Below are 23,681 nucleotides of genomic sequence, written 5' to 3' on the forward strand. Positions count from 1 at the left end.
GGAAAGTATTATGCTAAGTGAAATAAGTCAGTCAGAGAAAGACAAGTATAACATGATCTCACTCATATGTGGAATCTAAGTAACAAAATGAAGTGATGAATGGAGTGGATTCAGCGACATGGAAGCAAGGAACAGAGTGTGGAATCTCGGGGGAAGCAGGGGAGGCTGGGTGGGTGGGTGTGAGGCGATCAATCAAGTACCTTGTATGCATATATGCAAGGTCCATGGACTCAGATGAGGCCATGCATATATGAGGTGTTGAGGAACTGGGTCAGGGGGCGGGCTGGAGCGGGTCAATGGGGGAAAAAAGGGGAACATGTCACCCCAATAAATTTAATTTAAATAAATAAATAATAAGGGAAACTATATGTGGGGTAGTAGGGATGTATGGGAACTCTGTGTACTTACCATTAAAGTTTTAAACTTAAAACTGCTCTAAAAATAAAGTCTCTTAATATTAAAAATGTAACTAAGGATCCCCAGCTTTTTTCTGTTTGAACAAGTACAAAGGCGGCATCCTTGCTCATTAGGAAAGTCACCAGGGATGTGTACATGCAGCATCAAACTGCTAGAACACTTCAGAAACTTCCATTGCAACCATCTCCAAAATAATAAAGTTTGGACAGTGTCCAGAGTTGCAAACCTACAGGTTTGCTAATTCTGTAGGACAATTCACAGGACTCAGCATATAGTAATATACATGGCTAAGATTTATTTTAGTGAAAGCATACAAACAAAATCATCAAAGGAAAAAATACATGGGGTAAAGTTCAGAGTAAACTAGGTGCAAATTTCCAAGTGTTCTCTCTTAGTGTAGTCATACAGGTCAAACTCCAGCAAGAGATTATGACAACACATGTGCAATGTTGTCTACCAAGGTAGCTCACTAAAGACTGAGTGTCCTGTCCAGCCGGTATGGTTCAGTGTTTGAGCATTGACCTATGAACTTGGAGGTCATGGTTCGATTCCCAGTCAAGGCACATGCCTGGATTGCAGGCTAGATCCCCAGTAGGGGGCGTGCAGGAAGCAGCCAATCAATGATTCTCTCTCATCTTTGATGTTTCCCTCTCTCTCTCCCTCTCCCTTCCTCTCTGAAATCAATAAAAAATATATATATTTTAAAAAGACTGAGTGTCCTAGGTTTCTTCTGTCTCTCCTGCCCAGCTGCTCTCTCTAGCAGACTTCTTCACACTCTTCATCCTAGATGGTCTCTCTCAATACTCCAGCTGACTTCTTCTTCACACTCCAGCCAACTAGTTGATCAGTAACCTACTTTTACCCTATTTAGACAAAGAAGGCTTCATGCTAACAGTGACATCAATCATATTGGCTCTGAAGGGCAGTGTACCACGTGTCCTTGGACACACTCATGGTATCTTGGCCTGATTAGAATTCTCAGGTTCAGAGTCCTTGGATGTTCCAATTAGGCTCATGCCCAGAGTGGATCTTTGGCCATTCTGGTGTATTGATAACAAGGCCTCTGTGCTTCCACAAGCCTTGACTATACGGGAACCTGGCATGGTTCCCACAACTCATCACCTTGAAACACCTCACATGATGTGATGTATACTCACTAAATCAGGTGTCTGGGTTGACCTTCAACTTTGCTACAATGTGTGTGACCTTGGAGAGGATGATTTCTAAGAACTTTCACAGCTCATATCTATTACCTTATTCAATTGGGTATCTGTAAATATCTCCATATGTTACTGGACCTTTTATTCCATAGGCCCATTTTTCCACTTGAAAAAGTCTTAATCAATTAAGTCCTTCTTTCCCTTCCCCAGTGCTACTCTTCTGACTCAGACCCTCTCCCCTAGCTCATTGCAATGTTTTCCAAATTGGTCTTCCTGTTTCTAGTCTCTCCCTGACCTAATTCACTGTATAGCCCCAGCCAGGTTAAGATTCCTAAAACAAAATTCCACTCATATTGCTTCCACAACCAAAGGCCTTCAATGATCCTTCCAGGGCCAATACATACTCCTGAGCCTATTACTCCACAATCTGGCCTCAACTTGCCTGATCTTAGCGTGTCTTTCATCGCCTTCCAGTAGTAATGCAAATTCTGGTCAAAATGATTCCCATCCTTTGTGCCATTGCCCTCCACTAGAAGGGTCCATTTCTCCATTTCTATCCATCAAACATTCTACCTATTATTGAATGACCACCTTACATTGGAAAGCGACATTCTTCCACAAAGGCCATTCTCCATATTCAACGTTTTTATTCTCTAAACTAGAGCCCCAGTGCATGAAATTCGTGCACGGGGCGGGCGGGGGGGGGGGGGGGGTTGTCCCTCAGCCCAGCCTGCACCCTCTGCAATTTGGGACCCCTTGAAGGATGTCCTACTGCCGGTTTACAGGGGTCAGGCCTAAACCGGCAGTTGGACATCCCTCTCGCAATCTGGGACTGCTGGCTCCTAACTGCTCACCTGCCTGCCTGCCTACCTGATTGCCCCTAACCACTCTGACTGCTGGCCTGCTCGCCCCCAAAGGCCCCACCGCCAGCCTGATCACCCCCAACTGTCCCCTGTGCCAGTGTGCTCGCCCCCAACTGCCCCCCCTGCTGGCCAGCTCATCCCCACCTTCCCACCCCACTGGCCTGCTCGCCCCCAACTGCCCCCTGCTGGCCTGCTCACTCCAAACTGCCCCCCCCCCGCTGTCCTGATCACCTCCAACTGACCCCCACTGATGGCCTCTTCTCCCCCAACTGGCCTCCTTGCTGGTCTGCTTACCCCCAACGGCCCTGCCCCCCACCAGCCTGATCACCCACAACTGCCATCCCATCCTGGCCTGATCACCCACAACTGCCCTCCCCTCTTGCCTCTAACCACCTCTACCTCGGCCCCGCCACCATGGCTTTGTCCACAAGAACGTCCGGAAGGTCTGGAAGGTCTCCCAGTCTAATTAGCATATTACCCTTTTATTAGTATAGATAGAGGCCTGGTGCATGGGTGGGGGCCAGCTGGTTTGCCCTGAAGGGTGTCCCAGATCAGGGTGGGGATTCCCTTGGGGCATGGGGCGACCTGGTGAGGGGCCTGTGATGGTTTGCAGGCTGGCCATGCCCCCATGTGGTGAGGGTCCCCGCTGGGGGGGCATGGCCAGCCTGGGTGAGGGGCTAAGGGCTGTTTTCAAGCTGGCCACAGCCCCTTCAGGGTGGGGGGTCCCGCTGGGGTGCCTGGCCAGCCTGGGTGAGGGGCTGATGGCTGTTCGCAGGCTGGACAAGCCCCCCAGCAGGAACTCTTATTCCATGGGGGCATGGCCAGCCTGGGTGAGGGGCTGATGGCTGTTTGCAGGCTGGCCAAGCCCCCAAGCAGGGACCCTCTCCCTGTGGGGGTGTGGCCAGCCTGGGTGAGGAGCTGAGGGATGTTTTCAGGCTGGCCATGCCCCCTGGTGATCCAGGCTCCCAGCCCCTCCTTTCTCTCTCTCTTTTTTTTTTTTTCAGCACCTCCTTGAGCGGAGGCCAGGGCCGGCTGGAAGCAGGTATCTGGGATTTATTTATCTTCTATAATTGAAACTTTGTAGCCTTGAGTGGAGGCCAGGGCCAGCCAGGGCGGGCAGGAAGCTTGGCTTTCTCCATCACTGGGGGCAACCCAAGCCTCCTGCTCGCTCCAGCTCCGTGGCCACTGCCATCTTTGTTAGGTTAATTTGCATACTTGCTCCTGATTGGCTGGTGGGCGTGGCAGAGTGATGGTCAATTTGCATATTTCTCTTTTATTAGTGTAGATACTTTCCCACCCCTACAAGGATACCATATACACATACATATTATAGTATGTAAACAATTCTACTTGTATAAAAGTCATGTGCATTCTTATCCAAGTGGTATCCTGAAGAAGGGCATTATTTTCTTTGTAGTCCTGCTGCGCCCAGCATGGAACTTGACATGCTGTAGGCACTCACCAAATAGTGACTTCTTTGAAATCAAAGCAAGTCCCATATAAGCTGTAGTCCCAGTGCAGAGCCAAAAAATAACTAATGTTGGAATACCTCAGAGAGAAAAAGTACATCTGTTCCTGATCTACCAAATACAACACTACTTTAACTCTATCCTTGTGTGTAATATGGAATCAGAAACTTAGAACTGAAAGGAATTGTGGAGATCAGTGAGTACCACTCCTCCTTTGACAGATAGGGGAACTCAGACCAAGAAAGAAATATGTTTTTCAAAATCATACAGTGAGTCAGTGGAGGAGCTGGCTTGAGAACTCAGGACAGCTGGGTCCCATGCCATGATTTTAACTGCAAGAAATACTATCATACATGATTCTCGGCTGAGGCAGGGTACGAGGAAAGCATTGCAATAGGAAGCTACCACAAGGTATAGCTGGCAATGGAAGGGGGGACATGTTTTTTAACATACCTCTTGTAACTGAGATTCTTTCTTTTTGGAAGACAGATGTAAGTGTCGATCCAACAAAGAATAAAACCTCTCACCATCCTTTTCAAATTTCTTTTTCCGCTCCTAGACATGGAAGAGAAGGCACAGATTAAGATGTCTATAGTTTTAGTTTCATTTGCTCAGAACTGAGAACGAAGGGCACAGTGCCAGGTTTTATGTGGCCAATCTCTCTATTTCCTGGAAAGAAAAAAAAATAGCTAGAGAGTATTTGTTTTTGCGTTGGTCATGGTAGTTTTGACTTCCACAAATATAGCCCTCAATGGCTCCACCTAGACAAAGAGCAGTTCCTTCCAGAACAGCTGAAGGCTCTGGGAGCTGCTGCTCAGAGAATGACATTTAAAAATGGGCCTGAATGCTGGGTACTTTTATTCTCCCCAATTTTTTTCAGTCATTAACTACCCATTCAATTTTTTTTAAAGGAGTAAGAAGGAACACAGTAGTGAACTAAATTTATGCCTTTAAAAGATTAATCTACAATGTATTCAGACAACCTAATAATAAGTAAAACATTTACAAGGCAATAGGAATCTGGGACTGCCTCTATGAATGATGAGTTCTTTGGTATTGTTTAAGCATTTCACTGCTGCATATTAAAAGATGATGTTATAGATGATTAAAATATCCTGAAAGGTTTAGCTGGAAATCAAGAGTTGGAAACCTTTATGGGGGATGGAGGACTCAACTGTCACTCTCCTCAAGTATGAAATTCAACTTAGCTCTCAGCCTCTCAGCAAAACAGCCTCCAAAGGAACACTAGCCATGCTTGTTTGTCATAGACTAAAGCTGACACTCTGAAATCCTGTCAGCAATGTGCTGGAAAATCCAAGTAAAAGGCTTGTGCTGTCTCACAGAAAATCCAAATTCATTGAGTACCTACAGTGTGCCAGGTACTGGAAGAGGCACAGTAGAGGACACACAGATAAAAAGGAAAAAAAATACCTCAACCCATGGTTTATTTCTAGAGGCCATCTGTTGCTAGGCAGTAAGCCAGGACAGAACTGTGTGACCTGACTTGTAAGGAATGTGCTTTTAACAGAGGGAAAGAAGTAGAGAGGAAGCTAACTTTAAGTGAAGCCTACATCAGTCCAGGCAGTGTGCTAGGTACTTAAATTCCATGGTCTCACTTAGTGATCACACTGCCGAAAAGTAGATATTGTAAAGGAAATTAAAGTTCAAAAAAGGTGAACTAACTTGCCCAAAGTCACATAACATGCAGGTCTATCCGATTCATTCAACATAGTCAAATAGAACACAAATGATTATTGGAGAAATTACACTTAGGCAGCTTATAAGTAATCAGGGAGCCTTGTGAGTAAACCTCAAGTAGGTCTATAGCCGGAACCCCAACTCAGATACCAAAACACAGGACAGAGATTTTCACACAAAAGATAGGGCAAACTGTCTTTCCAGCTGCTGAATCTACTTAAAGTAGCAATTGTTTGAAGAAAACATAGCAGCCAGAAAAATGGCAAAGACTTTTGTGGGTGACTTTCTACTCCACTTCCATTTTTTAAATAAAAACTATGAGATATTTAACAACAACAAAAAAAACTTATGAGATATAATTCACCTATAAAATTCAACCCTTTTTTAAGGGGACAATTCAGGGTGTTTTAGAATATTTAGAAAGTTGTGCCACCATCACTGCTATCTAATTTCAGAATATTTCCATCGCCTAAAAAAGAAAGCCCATACCTATTAGCAGCCATTCCCCCATTCTCCCACTCCGTCTCAAGAAACCACAACTGACTTTCTGTCTCTATGGATTTATCTATTATAGAGATTTCAGATAACTGGAATCATACAATATGTAAATATTGTCTTACACTTAGCCCATTTATCAGTACTTCATTCCTTTTTATGGCTAAATAATATTTGATTGTATAGATACACCACATTTTCTTTTATTTAAAAAATATTTTTATTGACTTTATAGAGAGAGAGGGAGAGGAAGAAAGAGAGAAACATGGATGTGAGAGCGAAACTTAAATCGGCTGCCTCCTGCACACCCACTACCAGGGATGGAGCCTGTAACCTGGGCACATGCCCTAACCGAGCACGGAAGGATGCCCAACCAACTGAACCGCACTGGCCAAGGTATACACATTTTCTTTACTATCGATTAAGCATATATGTATACATTTATGGACTCAGTTCTATTGTATTGATCTATATGTCTATTTTTATGTCAGCACCGCACAGTCTTCATTTCTATAGTTTTGTAGTAAGCTTTAAAATTAAAAATTGTGAGTCTTTTTCAAGATTTATTTTTCTATTCTGGTGCTTTCTTCATGGATTTTAGGGTCACCTTTTCAATTTGAACAAAATAATCAATGGATTTTGCTAGATATTCCACTGAACCTATAAATCAATTTGTGAGTATTACCATCTTTACTATATGAAGTCTTCCAATTCATGAATATGGGATGTCTTCCTACTTATCTATTTATTTAGGTTTTCCTTAATTTCTTCCAGTAAAATTCAGTGTAAAATCTTGTACTTCTTTTGTTAGATTTAGGCCTAAGTAATATTTTTGATACTACTGTAAATAAGATTATTTTCTTAATTTAATTTTCAAATTGTTCATTAAATGTGTATAGAAATAGATTCAGGTATGCAACACAGTGGTTAGACCATCAAATACTTTACAAAGTGTTGCGCCCAATATTTACAGTACCCACCTGGCATCAAAACTGTAACTAAGTAAAATTTATGGAAAAAAGTATATAGAAATGTATTTTATTTTTGTATAATGATCTTGTATCCTGAAACATTGTATCCTAACTCCTTTATCAGTTCTAATAGTATGTGAGTACATGGTGTGTGTGTGTGTGTGTGTGTGTACTCTTTAAGATTTTCTTATATACAAAATCAAGTCATATGCAAATAAACAGTTTTACTTCTGCCTTTCCAATGTTGGCTAATTACTTAGGATAGAACCTCCAGCATAATGTTGAATGGAAGAGAAAAGAGTACATATCCTTGTATTATTTTTTAACTTAGAAGGATTTTAGTTTTTCACTATTAAATATATTAGCTGTTGGATTTTTTTTAATTTCTTTATTGATTAAGGTGTCACATATTTGTCCTCATCACCCCAATCCCATCCCACACCCCTCCCCACAGATACCCCAACCCCCTGTTGAACTTAACCATTGGTTAGGCTCATATGCATGCACACAAGTCCTTTGGTTGATCTCTCCCCCCTCCCCCAATCCTCCCCTATCCTCCCTCTGAGGCCCAATAGTCCAATCTATGCCTCCTTGTTTCTGGTTCTGTTCTTGTTCATCAGTCTATGTTGTTCATCATTTCCCCTAGATGAGCGAGATCATGTGTCACTAGAGATATACTTATAAGAACTGAATGTGAGACGAGCAATAATAGTTATGCTGACAGGCAAATGAATCAGTCTGTAGTGAGTTTCTTTCTGGACGAACAGTTCTTTTGAGACCCAATATCAATGTCTATCAGTTCCTTATGTGTACATGTCGGCACTGACCCCTCAGCTCTGGATGGTAGACAAATGGTGGTAGTGCAGGTTCGATTCCGTCTGGTTGGGTCTCGGCCGGACCCAGGGGCACGGCTTCATCCAGACCCAGGGGCACATGGCCTCACCCGGACCCAGGGGGTGCGTGGCCTCACCTGGACCCAGGTGCGCACGGCTTCCCCTGGACCCGGGACCCAGCCTCACCCGGATCCAGGCGCACATGGCCTCACCAGGACCCGGGATCTAGCTTCACCCGGACCCAGGGGCGCCTGGCCTCACCCGGACCCAGGGGCGCGTGACCTCCCCCAGACCCAGGGGCGCGAGCCTCACCAGGACCTAGGTGTGTGCGGCCTCACCCGGACCCGGGACCCAGCCTCACCCGGATGCAGGGGCACACGGCCTCACTCGGACCCAGGACCTAGCTTCCCCCGGACCCAGGGGCGCGTGGCCTCACCCGGACCCAGGGGCGCGTGGCCTCTCCCAGACTCAGGGGCGCGTGGCCTCACCCGGGCCCGGGATCCAGCCTCACCCGGATCCAGGGGCACACAGCCTCACCCGGACCCGGGACCTAGCTTCCCCCGGACCCATGGGCGCGTGGCCTCACCCAGATCCAGGGGCGCACGGCCTCACCCGGACCCGGGACCCAGCCTCACCCGGATCCAGGGGCACATGGCCTCACCCGGACCCGGGATCCAGCTTCACCCGGACCCAGGGACGCGTGGCTTTACCCGGACCCAGGGGCGCGTGGCCTCACCCGGATCCAGGGGTGCACGGCCTCACCCGGATCCGGGACCCAGCCTAAACTGGACCCAGGGGCACACAGCCTCACCCGTACCCGGGATCCAGCTTCACCCAGATCCAGGGGCGCGTGGCCTTACCCGGACCCAGGGGCGCGTGGCCTCACCCGGGCCCAGGACACAGCCTCACCTAGATCCAGGGGCGCGTGGCCTCACCCGGGCCCGGGACCCAGCCTCACCCGGATCCAGGGGCACACAGCCTCACCCGGACCCAGGACCTAGCTTCCCCCGGACCCAGGGGCGCGTGGGCTCACCCGGACCCATGGGCGCGTGGCCTCTCCCAGACCCAGGGGCGCGTGGCCTCACCCGGGCCCGGGACCCAGCCTAACTCTAATCAAGAGTCACTTTCCATCCTCAGGTCAAAAGGCTGTTGTTGAACTGATAAGGGAAGGAACTCCTATTTGTTGAGAATGCCCATTTATGAAGCAATATGTGAGGATCTTTAAAAAATTCATATCAACTCTGAATGCTAGGTTTTATTTTTTAATTTTATTTTTTACTAGAGGCCCGGTGCACAAAATTCGTGCACAGGGGGCGGGGGAGTGTCCCTCAGCCCAGCCTGCACCCTCTCCAATCTGGGACATTCCTCTCACAATCCAGGACAGCTGGCTACCAACTGCTCGCCTGCTTGCCAGCATGATCACCCCCTAACCACTCCCCTGCCAACCTGATCAATGCCTAACTGCTCCCCGGCTTGCCAGATTGCCCCTAACTGCCCTCCCCTGCCAGCCTGGTCACCCCCAACTGCCTCCCCAGCTGGCCCTGTCACCCCTAATTGTCCTCCCCTGCAGGCCTGGTCCCCAGCAACTGCCCTCCCCTGCTGGTCTGGTCACCCCTAACTGTCCTCCCTACAGGCCTGGTCACCCCCAACTGCCCTCCTGTGCAGGCCTGGTTGCCCCCAACTGCCCTCCCTTGCTGGCCTGATCACCCACAACTGCCCTCCCCTGCCAGCCATCTTGTGGCGGCCATCTTGTTTCCACATGGAGGCAGCCATCTTTGACCACATGGGGGTGGCCATCTTGTTTGTTGGAGTGATGGTCAATTTGCATATTACTCTTTTATTAGATAGGATTGAATTTAATGGGGTGACATTGATTAATTAAATTATATGGGTTTCAGGTGTACAATTTTATAATACATCATTATATATTGTACTAGGGGCCCGGTCCATGAAGATTCGTGCATGGAGGGTGGGCCCCTCAGCCCGACCTGCACCCTCTCCAATCTGGGAGCCCTCAGGTGAGCCCTCTCCAACACAGGCATTTCTGTCTGTCTTTGCAATCATATGAGCAAATTGTCTGAGACCCCAACCCAGTTTGATTTGTTGCTCACAGAATAATAGAGGCTTTTTTTTTTCTTTGCTTCATTGGTGGAGATTTCGTGAAAGTTTTAGGATATCTTCCCTTTAAATTTTCCTAGACACTCTGATTTTACGTATGTCTCTCACCTTTGCTTTCCCTCCATCCTCCACCACAACAGTAACTTGCTCCAAGCTCACTTTGCTCTAGTGTCTAGGAGATCCATCTGCCACCAGAACTATGATTCCCAGAATTCCTGGTGCTTCCCATGCTCTGGGCTTCCACTTCTGGTCCTGGGGCTGCCACCAGAACTACTATTCCCAGAATTCCTGGTGCTCCCCATGCTCTGGGTTTTGCCTTCATGCTCTGTCTCTGTCCCAAGGCCTCCCACTCTGCCAAGTCCTCCAAGCTGCCAGCTCTCCCTCTCTGTTCTCCGTCTGGAAGCTTGGGGAGCCAAGTTCCCAAAGCGGCTCCACACTCTGCTGGTTCTCTCGCTCTGCTGCCTGTGTATGCAAATTAACCCTCCATCTTTGTTGGGTTAATTTGCATACTCACTCCTAATTGGCTGGTGAATGTAGTGGAGGCAATGTCAATTTACATGTTTCTCTTTTATTATATAGGAGGATTCTGTGCTTACCACTCCAAGCCTCCTTCTATCACCATTTATCCCCCATTTACACCCTCTACCTCCCCCAACCCTCTTTCCTTCTAGTAATCATCATAATATTGTCTTTGTCTATGAAATTTTTTTCATTGCTTAATCCCTTCACCTTTTTCACTCAGCCCTACAACCCTGCTCCCCTCTGACAGCTGACAATCTGTTCTCTATCTATGAGTATGTTTCTATTTTGCTAGTTTATTTTGTTCATTAGATTCCACAAACGAGTGAAATCTTATGGTACTTACTGATCTTTCTTTGATTAGCTTATTTCACTTAACATAATGATCTCAGGTCCTTCCATGCTGTCACAAAGGGTAAGATTTCCTTCTTTTTTATGGCCAAGAAGTGTTCCATTGTGTAAATGCACCACAGCTACTTTATGCACGCATTTACTGATGGAAACTTGAAATTTGCTGATTCCAAGTTTCTTGACTATTGTAAATAACACTGCAATGAATGTAGGTGTTCGTATATGTTTTCAATTAGTGTTTTGGGTTTCTTCAGATATATTCCCAAAAGTGAAATCACTGTGTCATAAGGCAATTCCATTTTCAATTTTTTTTTAGGTAACTTCATACTGCTTTCCACAAGGGCTGTACCAATCTGTATTCCCACCAACAGTGCATGAGGGTTCACTTTCCTCCACATCCTCACCAACACTTCTTGTTTGTTGATTTATTGATGATAACAGGGGAGAAGTTATATCTCATTGTGGTTTTAACTTGCATTTCTCTGATGATTAGTGATGTTGAGCATCTTTTCATATGTCTATTGGCCATCTGTATGTCTTATTTGGAGAAGTGTCTATTCAGTTCTTCTGCCCATTTTTTAATTGGATTGTTTGTTTTCTTGGTGTTGTGTTGTATAAGTTCTTTATAAATTTTAGATATTAACAGATGTACCATTGGCAAATATGTTCTCCCAATCAGTGGGTTGTCTTTAGATTTTGTTGATGGTTTCCTATGCTGTGCAAAAGCTTTTTAGTTTGATGTCATTCCATTTCTTTAGTTTTTCTTTTTCTTTCCCTTGCTTGAGGCATTATATCAGGAAATAAATACTGCTTTTAGAAATGGCCTAGATTTTACTACCTATGGTTTCTTCTGAGATTTTTATAGTTTTGAGTCCAACATTTAAGTCTTTAATCCATTTTGAGTTTATTCTTCTATATGATGTAAGAAGGTGGTCTAGTTTCATTTTTTGCACATATCTACCCAATTTTTCCAACACCATTTGTTAAATAGACTATCTTTAACTCTTATATGTTCTTGTCTCCTTTGTCAAATATTAATTGACCATAAAGGCATGGATTTATTTCTGGGCTCCCTCCATTAATCTATATGTCTGTTTTTATGCCATTATCATGCTGTTTTGATTACTATGGCCTTGTAGTATAGTTTGATATCAGTTAGCGTGATTCCTCCAACTTTGTTCTTCTTTTTCAAGATTGCTGTGGTTCCATATAAATTTTTGGAATATTTGTTCTAGGTCTGTGAAATACAGCATTATCTTGATAGAAATTGTGTTGAATCTATAGATTGCTTTGGGTAGTATGGATGCTTTAATGATGATAATTTTTCCTATACATGAACACAGTATATGCTTCCACTTATTTGTATATTCTTCCGTTTATTTCTTCAGTGTTTAATAATTTTTGAGTACATGTCTTTTACATCCTTAGTTAAATTTATTCCTAGGTATTTTTTAAGCAATTGTAAATGGGATTGTTTTCTTAAGTTTTCCTTTCTGATAGTTCATTATTGGCATATAAAAATGTTATTGATGAATATTTATTTTGTGTCCTGCTAATTTACTGAATTAATTTATCAGTTCTAGTAGTTTTCTGGTAGAATGTTAGGGTTTTCTCTATACAGTATCATGTTATCCTCAAATGTTGTGAGGGTGGGGTGAGATGGAGTGAGGAGGGTGGGGCTAATGAATTCCTCCTGGCTGATACCACACAGAGGTCATGCTCCATCCAATAAAGATGGTGTCTGAGATGTGGGAGAATGTCTCAGCACAGGGAGTTAGTCCACTCTGCCCTCCCTCCACCAGAGACCAGGATGAAAGGCTGTGAACAAAATTTTGTGCATTGGCCCTTTAAGAGGGTACCTATATCTCTAGTGGACTCCTGTCTCTCTCTGATGGACAGAAACCCTGTGGCTTTTCACAACCACCTGTTATATGGGCAACTCTTTCCAGCTCAGGTGCTTTGGGCTAGAGCAATCACAGAAGATGTGGCTTCTTCTGTACATCCTTGTGTGTAAGACTTCTCTCAGCTAGTATTCAGTTGGTTATTCGGGATGATTGTTCTGTAATTTAGTTGTGATTCCAGTTTGGTCCTGGGAGGAGGTGAGTGTAGCTTCCACCTACTGTACTGTACAGACACTGAAGAGAGGAAATACAGCCTGGAAACTTGATTGCAGCATAACATTCATAATGCTCAAATGATCATTAAAGTAGCATCCAAAGTTAAAGATTTTTATTAAAATTGTTCTTTTTCAAGTAATCACGTAGTTCTACATAATAGTTTAGGACAAACAGCAATCCCCAGTCCCCTTTCTCCTATTTCCCCTTCCAAAGAAGCAACAACTTTCATCATTTGAAGCCAATTATTCTGGTACTAGAGGCCTGGTACATGAAAATTCATGCACTGGATGGGGGAAGGGGTCCCTCAGCCCAGCCTGCACCCTCTCGCAGTCCAGGAGAGGTTCCCGCCACCTCCACTGTGCTCGCCAGCCATGAGCCCAGCTCAGGGCTTCTGGATGAGCTGCGCTCCCACTGTGGGAGCGCACTGACCACCAGAGAGCAGCTCTTGCATTGAGCATCTGCCCCCTGGTGGTCAGTGCACATTATAGTGACCGGTTGTTCCACTGTTCGGTCGATTTGCATATTAGCCTTTTATTATATAGGACTTACTTCCGTATTTCTAATATCTCAAAATAAAATTTTATATTACTATTAATTTTTAAGTTTTGTGCATTACCTATTAACTTTACAATAAAGATGAGGATTTACTAGTATCTCTCTTCTCACTGTCCCATTACCACCACCTTTGCCCCCTCATCCAAGCACACTTCCCCATACTCCCAATATACTTGTATTGTAAGTTTGATTTATTCATATCTAAATATTATTTATAACTGATACATATAAAATGTGATTAATCTTACTTTCCAAAAGAAGTTTTTATATTCCCTAAAGTTACTAATTGCCTTTTTTGTTTTGCTTTGTTTGGCTGCTAATTTTCAAGACACTTAACACTAAATCCCTAACTCTCCTCTAGTTCTCTAAATATCCTCTCAAAATGTTCATTCATGTCATTTCATTTTAAAGTATTATCACCTGGTAAATTCTGATAGCTCTAATCTGAACTTGTTGCCTTCTATGCATACTGCCAGGTTGTCTTTTGGGGATCTTCTTTTACCTTCATCTTAAGGAATTCTCTTTGCTTCTTTCCTATGTTGGGATTCCCTTGCCCAATATTTCCTGATCTTATTTTTCTTGCTTAGCTCACTTATTATGAAGAAGCCCACTTATATGAAGCTCCCTGAAAAAGGGTATATATGTCAGTTTTTTAGATGTTGCAAATCTAAACATTTCTTTATTTATCCTCCTACTACTTTGGCTAGTTATAGAATGCTAGATAAGGAGGATCCTATCCTGGTTCCAAAGATTCTGAAATTTCCTAATGAGGTCCTTAAGGCAGTGGTCGGCAAACCGTGGCTCGCGAGCCACATGCAGCTCTTTGGCTCCTTGAGTGTGGCTCTTCCACAAAATACCACGTGCGGGCGCACACATACAGTGCTATTGAAACTTTGTTGCCCATGCCCAGAAGTTGGTTTTCAGCCTGGGCGAGTCTATTTTGAAGAAATGGCGTTAGAACACTCAAGGGGCCAAAGAGCCACATGTGGCTCGCGAGCTGCAGTTTGCTGACCACTGCCTTAAGGTAATAGTCTATCTCCATCCATATTGGACCTTACTGGAAAGACCCTTCAGTCTTAAATTCAGACTAATTCAGTCTTACATTCAAAGAAAATCCTCTCAGTTATTTCCTATATCACTTCCTCCTTTATCTTTATAAAATTCATTTGTTTGGACCTCCTACACTAGACTTTTATTTTTCTCTTTTCTCTCTAATCCTCCATCTCTTCCCTTTTTTGACCATTTAAAATATTTTCTTAATTATATCTTCCAAACCTTTTACTAAGTTTTTCATGTCTGCTATCACATCTTTTAATTCCAAGAGTTCTTCTTTGCTCTCTCTTAAAAGCTCCTGTTCTTGCTTCACAGATGCAGTTTCTTTCCATCTATCTGAAAATAGTCAAGTTATATATTTCAAGTCTATCTTTCCTTCTATTTCCTTCCACTTGTCTTTGATCTGTTTGTTTCTGTCTCTATCTTTCACGTTCTGGAATTTGCTTGACTATGGGGGACTTCCCTCGATTATTGACGAGTGGAGGAATGGAGAGCTAAATGAAAGTTCCAATTGTATATGTGGGAATTGTCAAATTTGGGCTTCATTTGGCTGATCCATTATGATATAGCAAATGACCCTGTACATTCAAATAACTTTAGAGTAGGGTTTGGGCCAAGGTATTCAGGGGCTAGAAAGAGAAACCTAATCAGAACACCAAACTCTAAACTCATGAAGAAGTCCAGGCTGGAGTGACTCAGTTGTTTGGAGCATCGGCCATACATTGAAAGGTCACAGGTTTGATTCCAGGTCAGGGCACATACACAGGTTGCAGGTTCAAACTCCAAGTGGTGTGCATGCAGGAGGCAACATATCAATATTTCTCTCCCGCCCTTCTTCTCCCTTATTCTCTCTAATAAAATCAATTAAAGAAAGTAAACTCATGAAGAAAAAAAAGGATATCAGATTTTAAAATGTCAGATTTTTAGCTATCCTTTGAGTGTCATGATATCTCAAGTCAGTTTTAAAGTATGTTTTTTAAATCTAATTTGTGGTTTTCCCTCTACACCTTTCCACATGTGACAATTAATGGAGATCATGTATCACCTGAGCATGAAATGTGCTTTACCATTTATTGGATGCAGTGTTTGTATTTCTAACTTGGTTTCCTTGCACGTAGCCTATTCCCTACTATTAAACCATCTAGTTTTTTGCAGTCCTATATGTTGTGCTACTTGGCAATAAATATTCTATTTGATCCAAAAAAATATGAGAATTCTGATATTATAGAAAATATATTTTCCTTCTCATAAATTAGTCACAGAAGCAATCCCCATCTAAAATTACTATCTATTGCCAAAACATATCCTGGAAATAAAGCCATTAATTTTATGATATATCACAGATCCATTTGTTAGACTAGCCAAAAGATATCCTTTGGCAAACAGCCTCAGAATGATATGAGTGGATTCTCTTGCAACTGGCAAATGTAACCTACTATTCAAAATTTTCTCTGGCAAGAGCACCCATTCTATCACTCAATTTAAACATTTCTTAATATATGTATAATTTGAATATTATGTAAATCCATCAACTCTGACATTTAAATGATGAGCACTACATATCTCCCACAATAAAATGATAATAAAGACAGAATAATCCCTAGCAGCAATTCTTTTTTTTAAATTTCTTTATTGATTAAGGTGTCACATATTTGTCCTCATCCCCCCATTCCCATCCCACACCCCTCCCCACGGATGCCCCAACCCCCTGTTGAACTTAACCATTGGTTAGGCTCATATGCATGCACACAAATCCTTTGGTTGATCTCTCCCCCCTCCCCCAACCCTCCCCTATCCTCCCTCTGAGGCCCGAAAGTCCGATCGATGCCTCTTTGTTTCTGGTTCTGTTCTTGTTCATCAGTCTATGTTGTTCATCATTTCCCCTAGATGAGCGAGATCATGTGTCACTAGAGATATACTTATAAGAACTGAATGTGAGACGAGCAATAATAGTTATGCTGACAGGCAAATGAATCAGTCTGTAGTGAGTTTCTTTCTGGACCAACAGTTCTTTTGAGACCCAATATCAATGTCCACCAGTTCCTTATGTGTACATGTCGGCACTGACCCCTCAGCTCTGGATGGTGGACAAATGGTGGTAATGCAGGTCCAATTCCCTCTGCTTTGGTCTCGGCCGGACCCAGGGGCACGGCTTCACCTAGACTCAGGGGCACGTGGCCTCACCTGGACCCAGGGGGCGTGTGGCCTCACCTGGACCCAGGTGCGCGCGGCCTCACCCGGACCAGGGACCCAGCCACACCCGGATCCAGGGGCACACGGCCTCACCCGGACCCGGGATCCAGCTTCACCCGGACCTAGGGGCGCAAGGCCTCACCCGGACCCAGGGGTGCATGGCCTCACCCGGACCCAGGCCTAGCAGCAATTCTTAAATCCCACAAGGAAAGAATACTCAGCACTCTTTTCTCTAATTTCAAAGCATTTCCCCTCTAGGTTGAAAATGAAGAAATAAGAAGAGATTTCCATTTCTGGAAATATGGTGAATAAGATACAATGACTCTGGCCGAAACCGGTTTGGCTCAGTGGATAGAGCGTCGGCCTGTGGACTGAAAGGTCCCAGGTTCGATTCCGGTCAGGGGCATGTACATTGGTTGCGGGCACATCCCCGGTAGGGGGTGTGCAGGAGGCAGCTGGTCGATGTTTCTCTCTCATCGATGTTTCTAGCTCTCTATCCCTCTCCCTTCCTGTCTGTAAAAAATCAATAAAATATATTTTAAAAAAAAGATACAATGACTCTGGACTAAAATAACAAAAATGCTGGATTAAATATATTTTAATCTTTTAAAAATATCTATACTAATAAAAGGGTAATATGCTAATTAGACCAGATGTCTTCCGGACGTCCTTCCAGACAAAGCCATGGTGGCGGGGGCCAAGGCAGAAGCAGTTAGGGACAACCAGGCCGGCAGGGGAAAGCAGTTAGGGGGCAATCAAGCAGGCAGGCAGAGGCAGTTAGGGGCAATCAGGCAGGCAGGGAGGTGAGTGGTTAGGAGCCAGCAGTCCCGGATTGCGAGAGGGATGTCCGACTACAGGTTTAGGCCCAATCCTGCAGGGATGGGGTTTAAACCAGCAGTCAGACATCCCCCAAGGGGTCCCAGGTTGGAGAGGGTGCAGGCCGGGCTGAGGGATCTCCCCCCACATGCATGAATTTCATGCACCGGGCCTCTAGTCTTCAATAAGTGGCACATAAAGGATATCTGTTTTGTGCAAAGCACCAAAACAAAATAGAAAGAGAAGCCCTGAGAAGGCTTTATTCTAAAAGGTTTCTTCAGAACCCTTGAGACCTTAAATTTCCACCTAGATGATTATATGAGGAGGAAGGAAAAGAATATAAAACAACTTTTAAAGTTTTACCTTTCAGTTCTAACCCTTTAATCCACCTGGAATCCATCTCTGTTTATTTTGTTAAGAAATAATCCAGTTTTATATTTCTTTACATAGTGATCCAGTTTCCCAAAACTACCTATCAAACAATTTTTCCTATCCCCAGTAATTTGAAATGCTATAATTATTTCATATTAAATTTGTATATGAGTTTGTCACTAAGCTTCCTATTCTGTTCTACTAGGAATTCTGTTTAGGGGCCAATATCACACTGTTTTTATTCCACTGATGTTATAGTATGTTGTGATATTTGACAGGGTAAATCTCCTTGCTTTAGTCTTCTTTCTTAAGAATGACTTGCCTATTTGTGAACCTTAAGACTTCCAAATGAATATCAGACAAGGAACAAACTAAATATTTTAACTTACAGATTAATTTGAAGGAAATTAAAAAACTTTATATTATAGAAACACATCTGAGAGCACTAAATGTCTCAAATTTATTCCGACTTTATTTAGGGTTTTTTTTCTATGTCCTCTACTATATAGTTTAACTTTTCTCAATAAAAGTTTTATGTATTCCTATTAAAATTAACTTCTGCATATTTTATAGTTTTGTTGTTAATATGAATTGTATTTTTACTTACTACATTTCTGAATGATTATTGCATGTTGAAAATAATAATGATTTTTGTAGATTACTCTGTTAATTCCCAATTTGGTTTAATTACTTAGTAGGTTTAATAAGTTTGCCAAAACTATTGATTTTTATAGTTATATAATCATATAATCTGCAAATAATGGAAATTTTATATCTTTCCTTCACATCTTTACACACTTAGTTAATTTTCATCCTTATTACCTTCCAGTGTTGGGTTGAGCAGCAGTAGGTTAATGGCATCCTTACTTTATTCCTCATCTTAAGAGAAATGTATTTAGTTTCTATATTAAGTACAGTGTTTTCTATAGATTTTAATCACATATCCATTATTGAGATAAGAATTTCCCTTCAATGCTAGATTAAAATAAGCATGATTTTTCTCCTTTACACTAAAACTGAAGTTAATTGCAACAACTGATTTTTAAGGCTGATATATAAAACTATTGAAAGCAGTTAGCTAATACTTTAGCATCTATGTTATAAGTAATGGGGTATTTTGCTTTTTTTTTTCTTAAACCTTCATTTTTAAGAGCAGTTTTAAATTCATAGCAAAATTAAGTGGAAGGTAGAGATTTTCCATATACTCCCTGGCCCCACATATGAATAGCCTGCCCCAATATCAATATCTCCCACCAGAATATACAATTGCTACAATTGACTAATCTACATTTGACACATCACTCTTGGTGTTTTACATTCTACTGATTTGAATACATGTACCCATCATTATGGCATCATAAAGAGTATTTTCACTGCCGAAAGTCTCTGTATTCCATCTATTCATCCCCTCCCCTACCAAACACTGATTTTTCATTGTCTCCACAGGTTGTTTGTTTGTTTTCATTTACTGTTAACAGTATTATAGATATCACCCTCTTTGTCCACCTCTACCCAGCCCCTGCCCCACCCCCCCACCCAGATCTTCCCCACACTATTGTCTGTGTCAATGTATTATGCATACACACACACACACACACACACACACACACACACACACACACACACATACTAGTGGGGGGGTTCCCTGTACCCTCTCCAATCGGGGACCCCTTGGGAGATGTCCAACCGCCACTGCTGCTCCCACACGCTGAGGGCACAGAGCAATTGGGGTCAGCCCCAGCAGCAGATGCGAGCGCGGCCGGCACCATCAGCAGTGCGAGCGGCAGCTGCTGCCCTGATCGCCCTTCAGGAGCAGGAAAGGTGGAGAAGCCCACAGGGGCAATTGGGCCAGCAGCCACTTCTAGCACCCACTAATGGTGCTGAGTGATCAGGACTGGTGCTGAGCACCTTCAGCGGGTGTGAGTGGCAGCTCCAGCACTGGCTGCAGGTGCAAGCGGGGCCAGCACCAGCAGCGGGTACAAGCGCCGGGAGAGACCATGGCACGCGGGAGCAAAGAATTTTCAGTAACCACCAGAGGCTCATCCCGATGACAGCAACTGGTGCCCTACCTTGGTCTGGTGCCCCCACTCATCTGCTCCACCATCCTGCTGCGGCCAATGCCCACCATGTTCCATGCACATGCCCTGGTGGTCAGCACACATCATAGCGACCAATTGTTCGGTTATTCCACTGTTTGGTCTATTTGCATATTAGCCTTTTATTATATAGGACTAGTGGTCCTGTGCACAAAATTTGTGCATAGAGGGGGGTGTCCCTCAGCCCAGCCTGCACACTCTCCAATCTGGGGATCGGGCCTGAACCGGCAGTTGGATATCACTCTCGCAATCTGGGATCGCTGGCTCCTAACCACTCACCTGCCTGCCTGCCTGATCGCCCCTAACTGCCTCTGTCTGCCTGCCTGATTCCCCCTAACCCCTCTGCTTGCCTGCCTGATCGCCCCTAACCTCTCTGCCTGCCTGCCTGATTGCCCCTAATTGCCTCTGCCTGCCTGCCTGATCGCCCCTAACTGCCCTCCCCTACCGCTCTGATCTTGCCCCCAATGGCCCTCCCCTGCCGGCCTGATCTCGCCCCGAACTGCCCTACCCTGTCAGCCTGGTTGCCCCCAAATGCCCTCCCCTGCCGACCTGACCTTGCCCCCAAATGCCCTCCCCTGCTGGCCTGATCACCCCTAATGGCCTCTGCCTTGGCCCCCACCACCATGGCTTTGTCTGGAAGTCAGACATCTGGAAGATGGCTGGTCCACCTGATCTAATTAGCATATTACCCTTTTAGTAGTATAGATAGATTATATAGGCTAGGATTGCTTAAATGGGGGGGGGGGCTTTTTCATGAGGAGGAAATGCTCTTGGCAGACAAAAATACATAATCCCTATATCTGGACTGATAGCTAGCCATATGCACTATACTGCCAAACCGGATATTAAAAAAATTGAACTGCTTTCTTACACCTTACACCAAACAGCTGTTGACCTTAAAACCCCTCCTAAGCCCCCACCTTAGGTTCTGCCTTCACAGTTCACCCAGATTAGGTTCTGATAGGTCAGTTTCTATGCCAGTCAGCGTCAAAAGCTCCATCTCCTAGGCAGCCATTGGCTCCTCACACTTCACCCAGATTTGGTTCTGATTGGTCGGTTTCTATGCCAGTCAGCCTCTCCAGGCCTATCAATGGGCCTGATCAGAGACGTGGGCTGATCAGCAGCCCCAGCGGAGGCCTGAGAGAAAGAGAGGTGCAGCTGCTGGCCAGGGCCCAAGAGAAAGAGAGAGGCAAGAGCTGATCAACAGCTACCATGGATGCTATGGATCAGACCCTGCTTCTCTTTCCCTGGGCCTCCCTTCGGGCCTGATCTGCAGCCCCCTCGGCAGTCAGTGCTGGGTTGCAGCGCCCGCAGCAGTGGGACAGTCAGTGCTGGGTCGCCACGGCAACCCAGCACTGACTTCCGGTGGGTGGAGCCTTCAGTAGTTGTGGATGTTACAACCCTGGGTTTTTATATATTTGGATGTTCTCTGGTTAATCTCTTCCAATCCCTTCCACCCCCTCCCCTCTGAGATCTGTCATTCTGTTCCATGCATCTGGACCTATTTTGTTCATTAGATACCACATATAAGTGAGATAATGTGATATTTGTCTGTCTCTAACTGGCTTAGTTTCCTTAGCATAATAATTTCCAGGTCCCTCTATACTGTCTCAAAGGGAAAGAGATCCTTCTATTTTACAGCTGCCTAGTATTCCATGGTATAAATATACCACAGCTTTTTTTTATGATGAAAAACATATAACATACAATTTTCCATCTTTTTTTCCATTATAGTTCACATTCAATATTATTCTGTATTAATTTCAGGTACACAACATAATAGTTAGACAATCATATACTTTACAATGTGGTTCCCCTAATATTTCAAGTACCCCCCTCTGGCCCGTACATAGCTATTACAATATTATTTTTTTACTCCATTGACCTCTTTCTGGCCATTCCTACCCCCCAGCACATGCCCTCACCCCCTAGTGACTGTGTTGATTGGTAATGCTTATATGCATGCATACAAGTCCTTTGGTTGATCTTTACCCCCACCTCTCTGACTTCTTTCTGAGGTTTGACAGTCAGTTTGATGTTTCTCTGTCTCTGGACCTATTTTTGTTCATCGGTTTATGTTGTTCACTATATTCTACAAATGAGTGAGATCATGTTGGCTTTCTCCAATTGGCTTATTTCGCTTAGCATAATGCTCTCCAGACCCATCCATGCTTATACCACAACTGTTTTATCCACTCATCTAGACTGACGGGCACTTGGACTGTTCCCAGATCTTAGCTACTATAAATAATGCTGTTGTGAACAAAGGAGTGCATATATTTTCTGATTGGTGTTTTAGGATTCCTAAGATATATTTCCAGAAGTGAGATCGCTGGGTCAAACAGCAGTTCCATATTCAATTTTTTGAGGAAACCCCATAGTTTTGCCTTTTTCAAAATATTATATAATTGCCCGGCCAGGGTGGCTCAGTGGTTGAGCATCAACCCATGAACCAAGAGGTCACTGGTTCAATTCCCGGTCAGGGTATGCCCGGGGTTGCAGGCTTGATCCCCAGTAGGGGGCATGCAGGAGTCAGCTGATCGATGTTTCTTTCTCATTGATGTTTCTATCTCTCTATCCTTATCCCTTCCCCTTTCTCTAAAATCAATAAAAACGTATTTTAGTCCTATCCAGTTTTCTCAGTGGTTAGAGCATCGGCCTGAGGACTGAAGGGTCATGGGTTCAATTCCAGTCAAGGGTACATACCTCATTTGCAGGCTCAATCCCTAGCCCTGGTTGGGGAGCATGCGGGAGGCAACCAATTGATGTCTCTCTCTCACATCGATGTTTCTCCCTCTGTGTCTCTCCCTCTCCCTTCCACTCTCTCTAAAATCAATGGGTGGGAGGAATATCCTCAGGTGAGGATTATTTAAAAAAAACACATTTTAAAACATTTAAAAAAAATGTTATATAAGTGAAATCATATAGGATGCAGCCTTTTGAGATTGACTTTTTTCACTTAGCAACATACATTTAAGGTTCTCTGTATCTTTTCATGGCTTTATAGTTCATTTCTTTTTGGGTCAGAATAATATTGCATTGTCTGGGTGTACAACAGTTTATGTATTCATTCATCTGCTAAAGAACATCCTGGTTGCTTCCAAGAATTAGCAATTATGAATAAAACTGCTGAAAACATCCATGTTGAGGTTTCTGTGTGGATTTAAGTGTTCAAATCCTTTGGGTAAATACCAAGGACTACAACTGCTGGATCATATGGTATAGTTTTCTCAGAAAATGCCAAACTGTCTTCCAAAGTGACTCTATCATTTTGCATTCCAATCACCACTGAATGATATTCCTGTTGATCCGCATCCTTACTAGTATTTGATGTTGTTAGTGTTCTAGATTATGGCCATTCTAATTGGTGTATAGTGGTATCTCATTGCTAATTTGTCTTTCCCTGATAAAATATGATGTGAAACACTTTTTCATATGCTTATTTCCCATTTGTATATCTTCTCTGTTACGTTTTTTGCCTATTTTTAAATCCAGTTGTTTGTTTTCTCATTGTTGAGTTTCATTAGTTTTTTGTAAAGTTATAAATGGAATATTACTTGGCCACAAAAGGAATTAAATCTTACC

The 23,681-nt window shown here is 43.7% G+C and overlaps 1 protein-coding gene across 6 annotated transcripts in view; it reads right to left on the reverse strand.

Moving 5' to 3' along the window:
- Nucleotides 1–23,681, reverse strand: part of OPHN1 (oligophrenin 1) — a gene marked incomplete at its 3' end in the record, with an annotated part of 608,646 nt that overhangs the window by 257,912 nt on the left and 327,053 nt on the right. For all 6 annotated transcript variants that reach the window (XR_013813217.1, XM_079765071.1, XM_079765074.1 and 3 more), the window contains exon 6: nucleotides 4,363–4,464. Coding sequence is in view for 5 of the 6 variants with exons in the window: in XM_079765071.1 (XP_079621197.1) it covers nucleotides 4,363–4,464 (102 nt within the window). The remainder of the gene's footprint in view (nucleotides 1–4,362; nucleotides 4,465–23,681) is intronic.

Source organism: Cnephaeus nilssonii (genome assembly GCF_951640355.1).
Source record: "Cnephaeus nilssonii genome assembly, chromosome: X".
Classification (NCBI taxonomy): Eukaryota; Metazoa; Chordata; class Mammalia; order Chiroptera; family Vespertilionidae; genus Cnephaeus; species Cnephaeus nilssonii.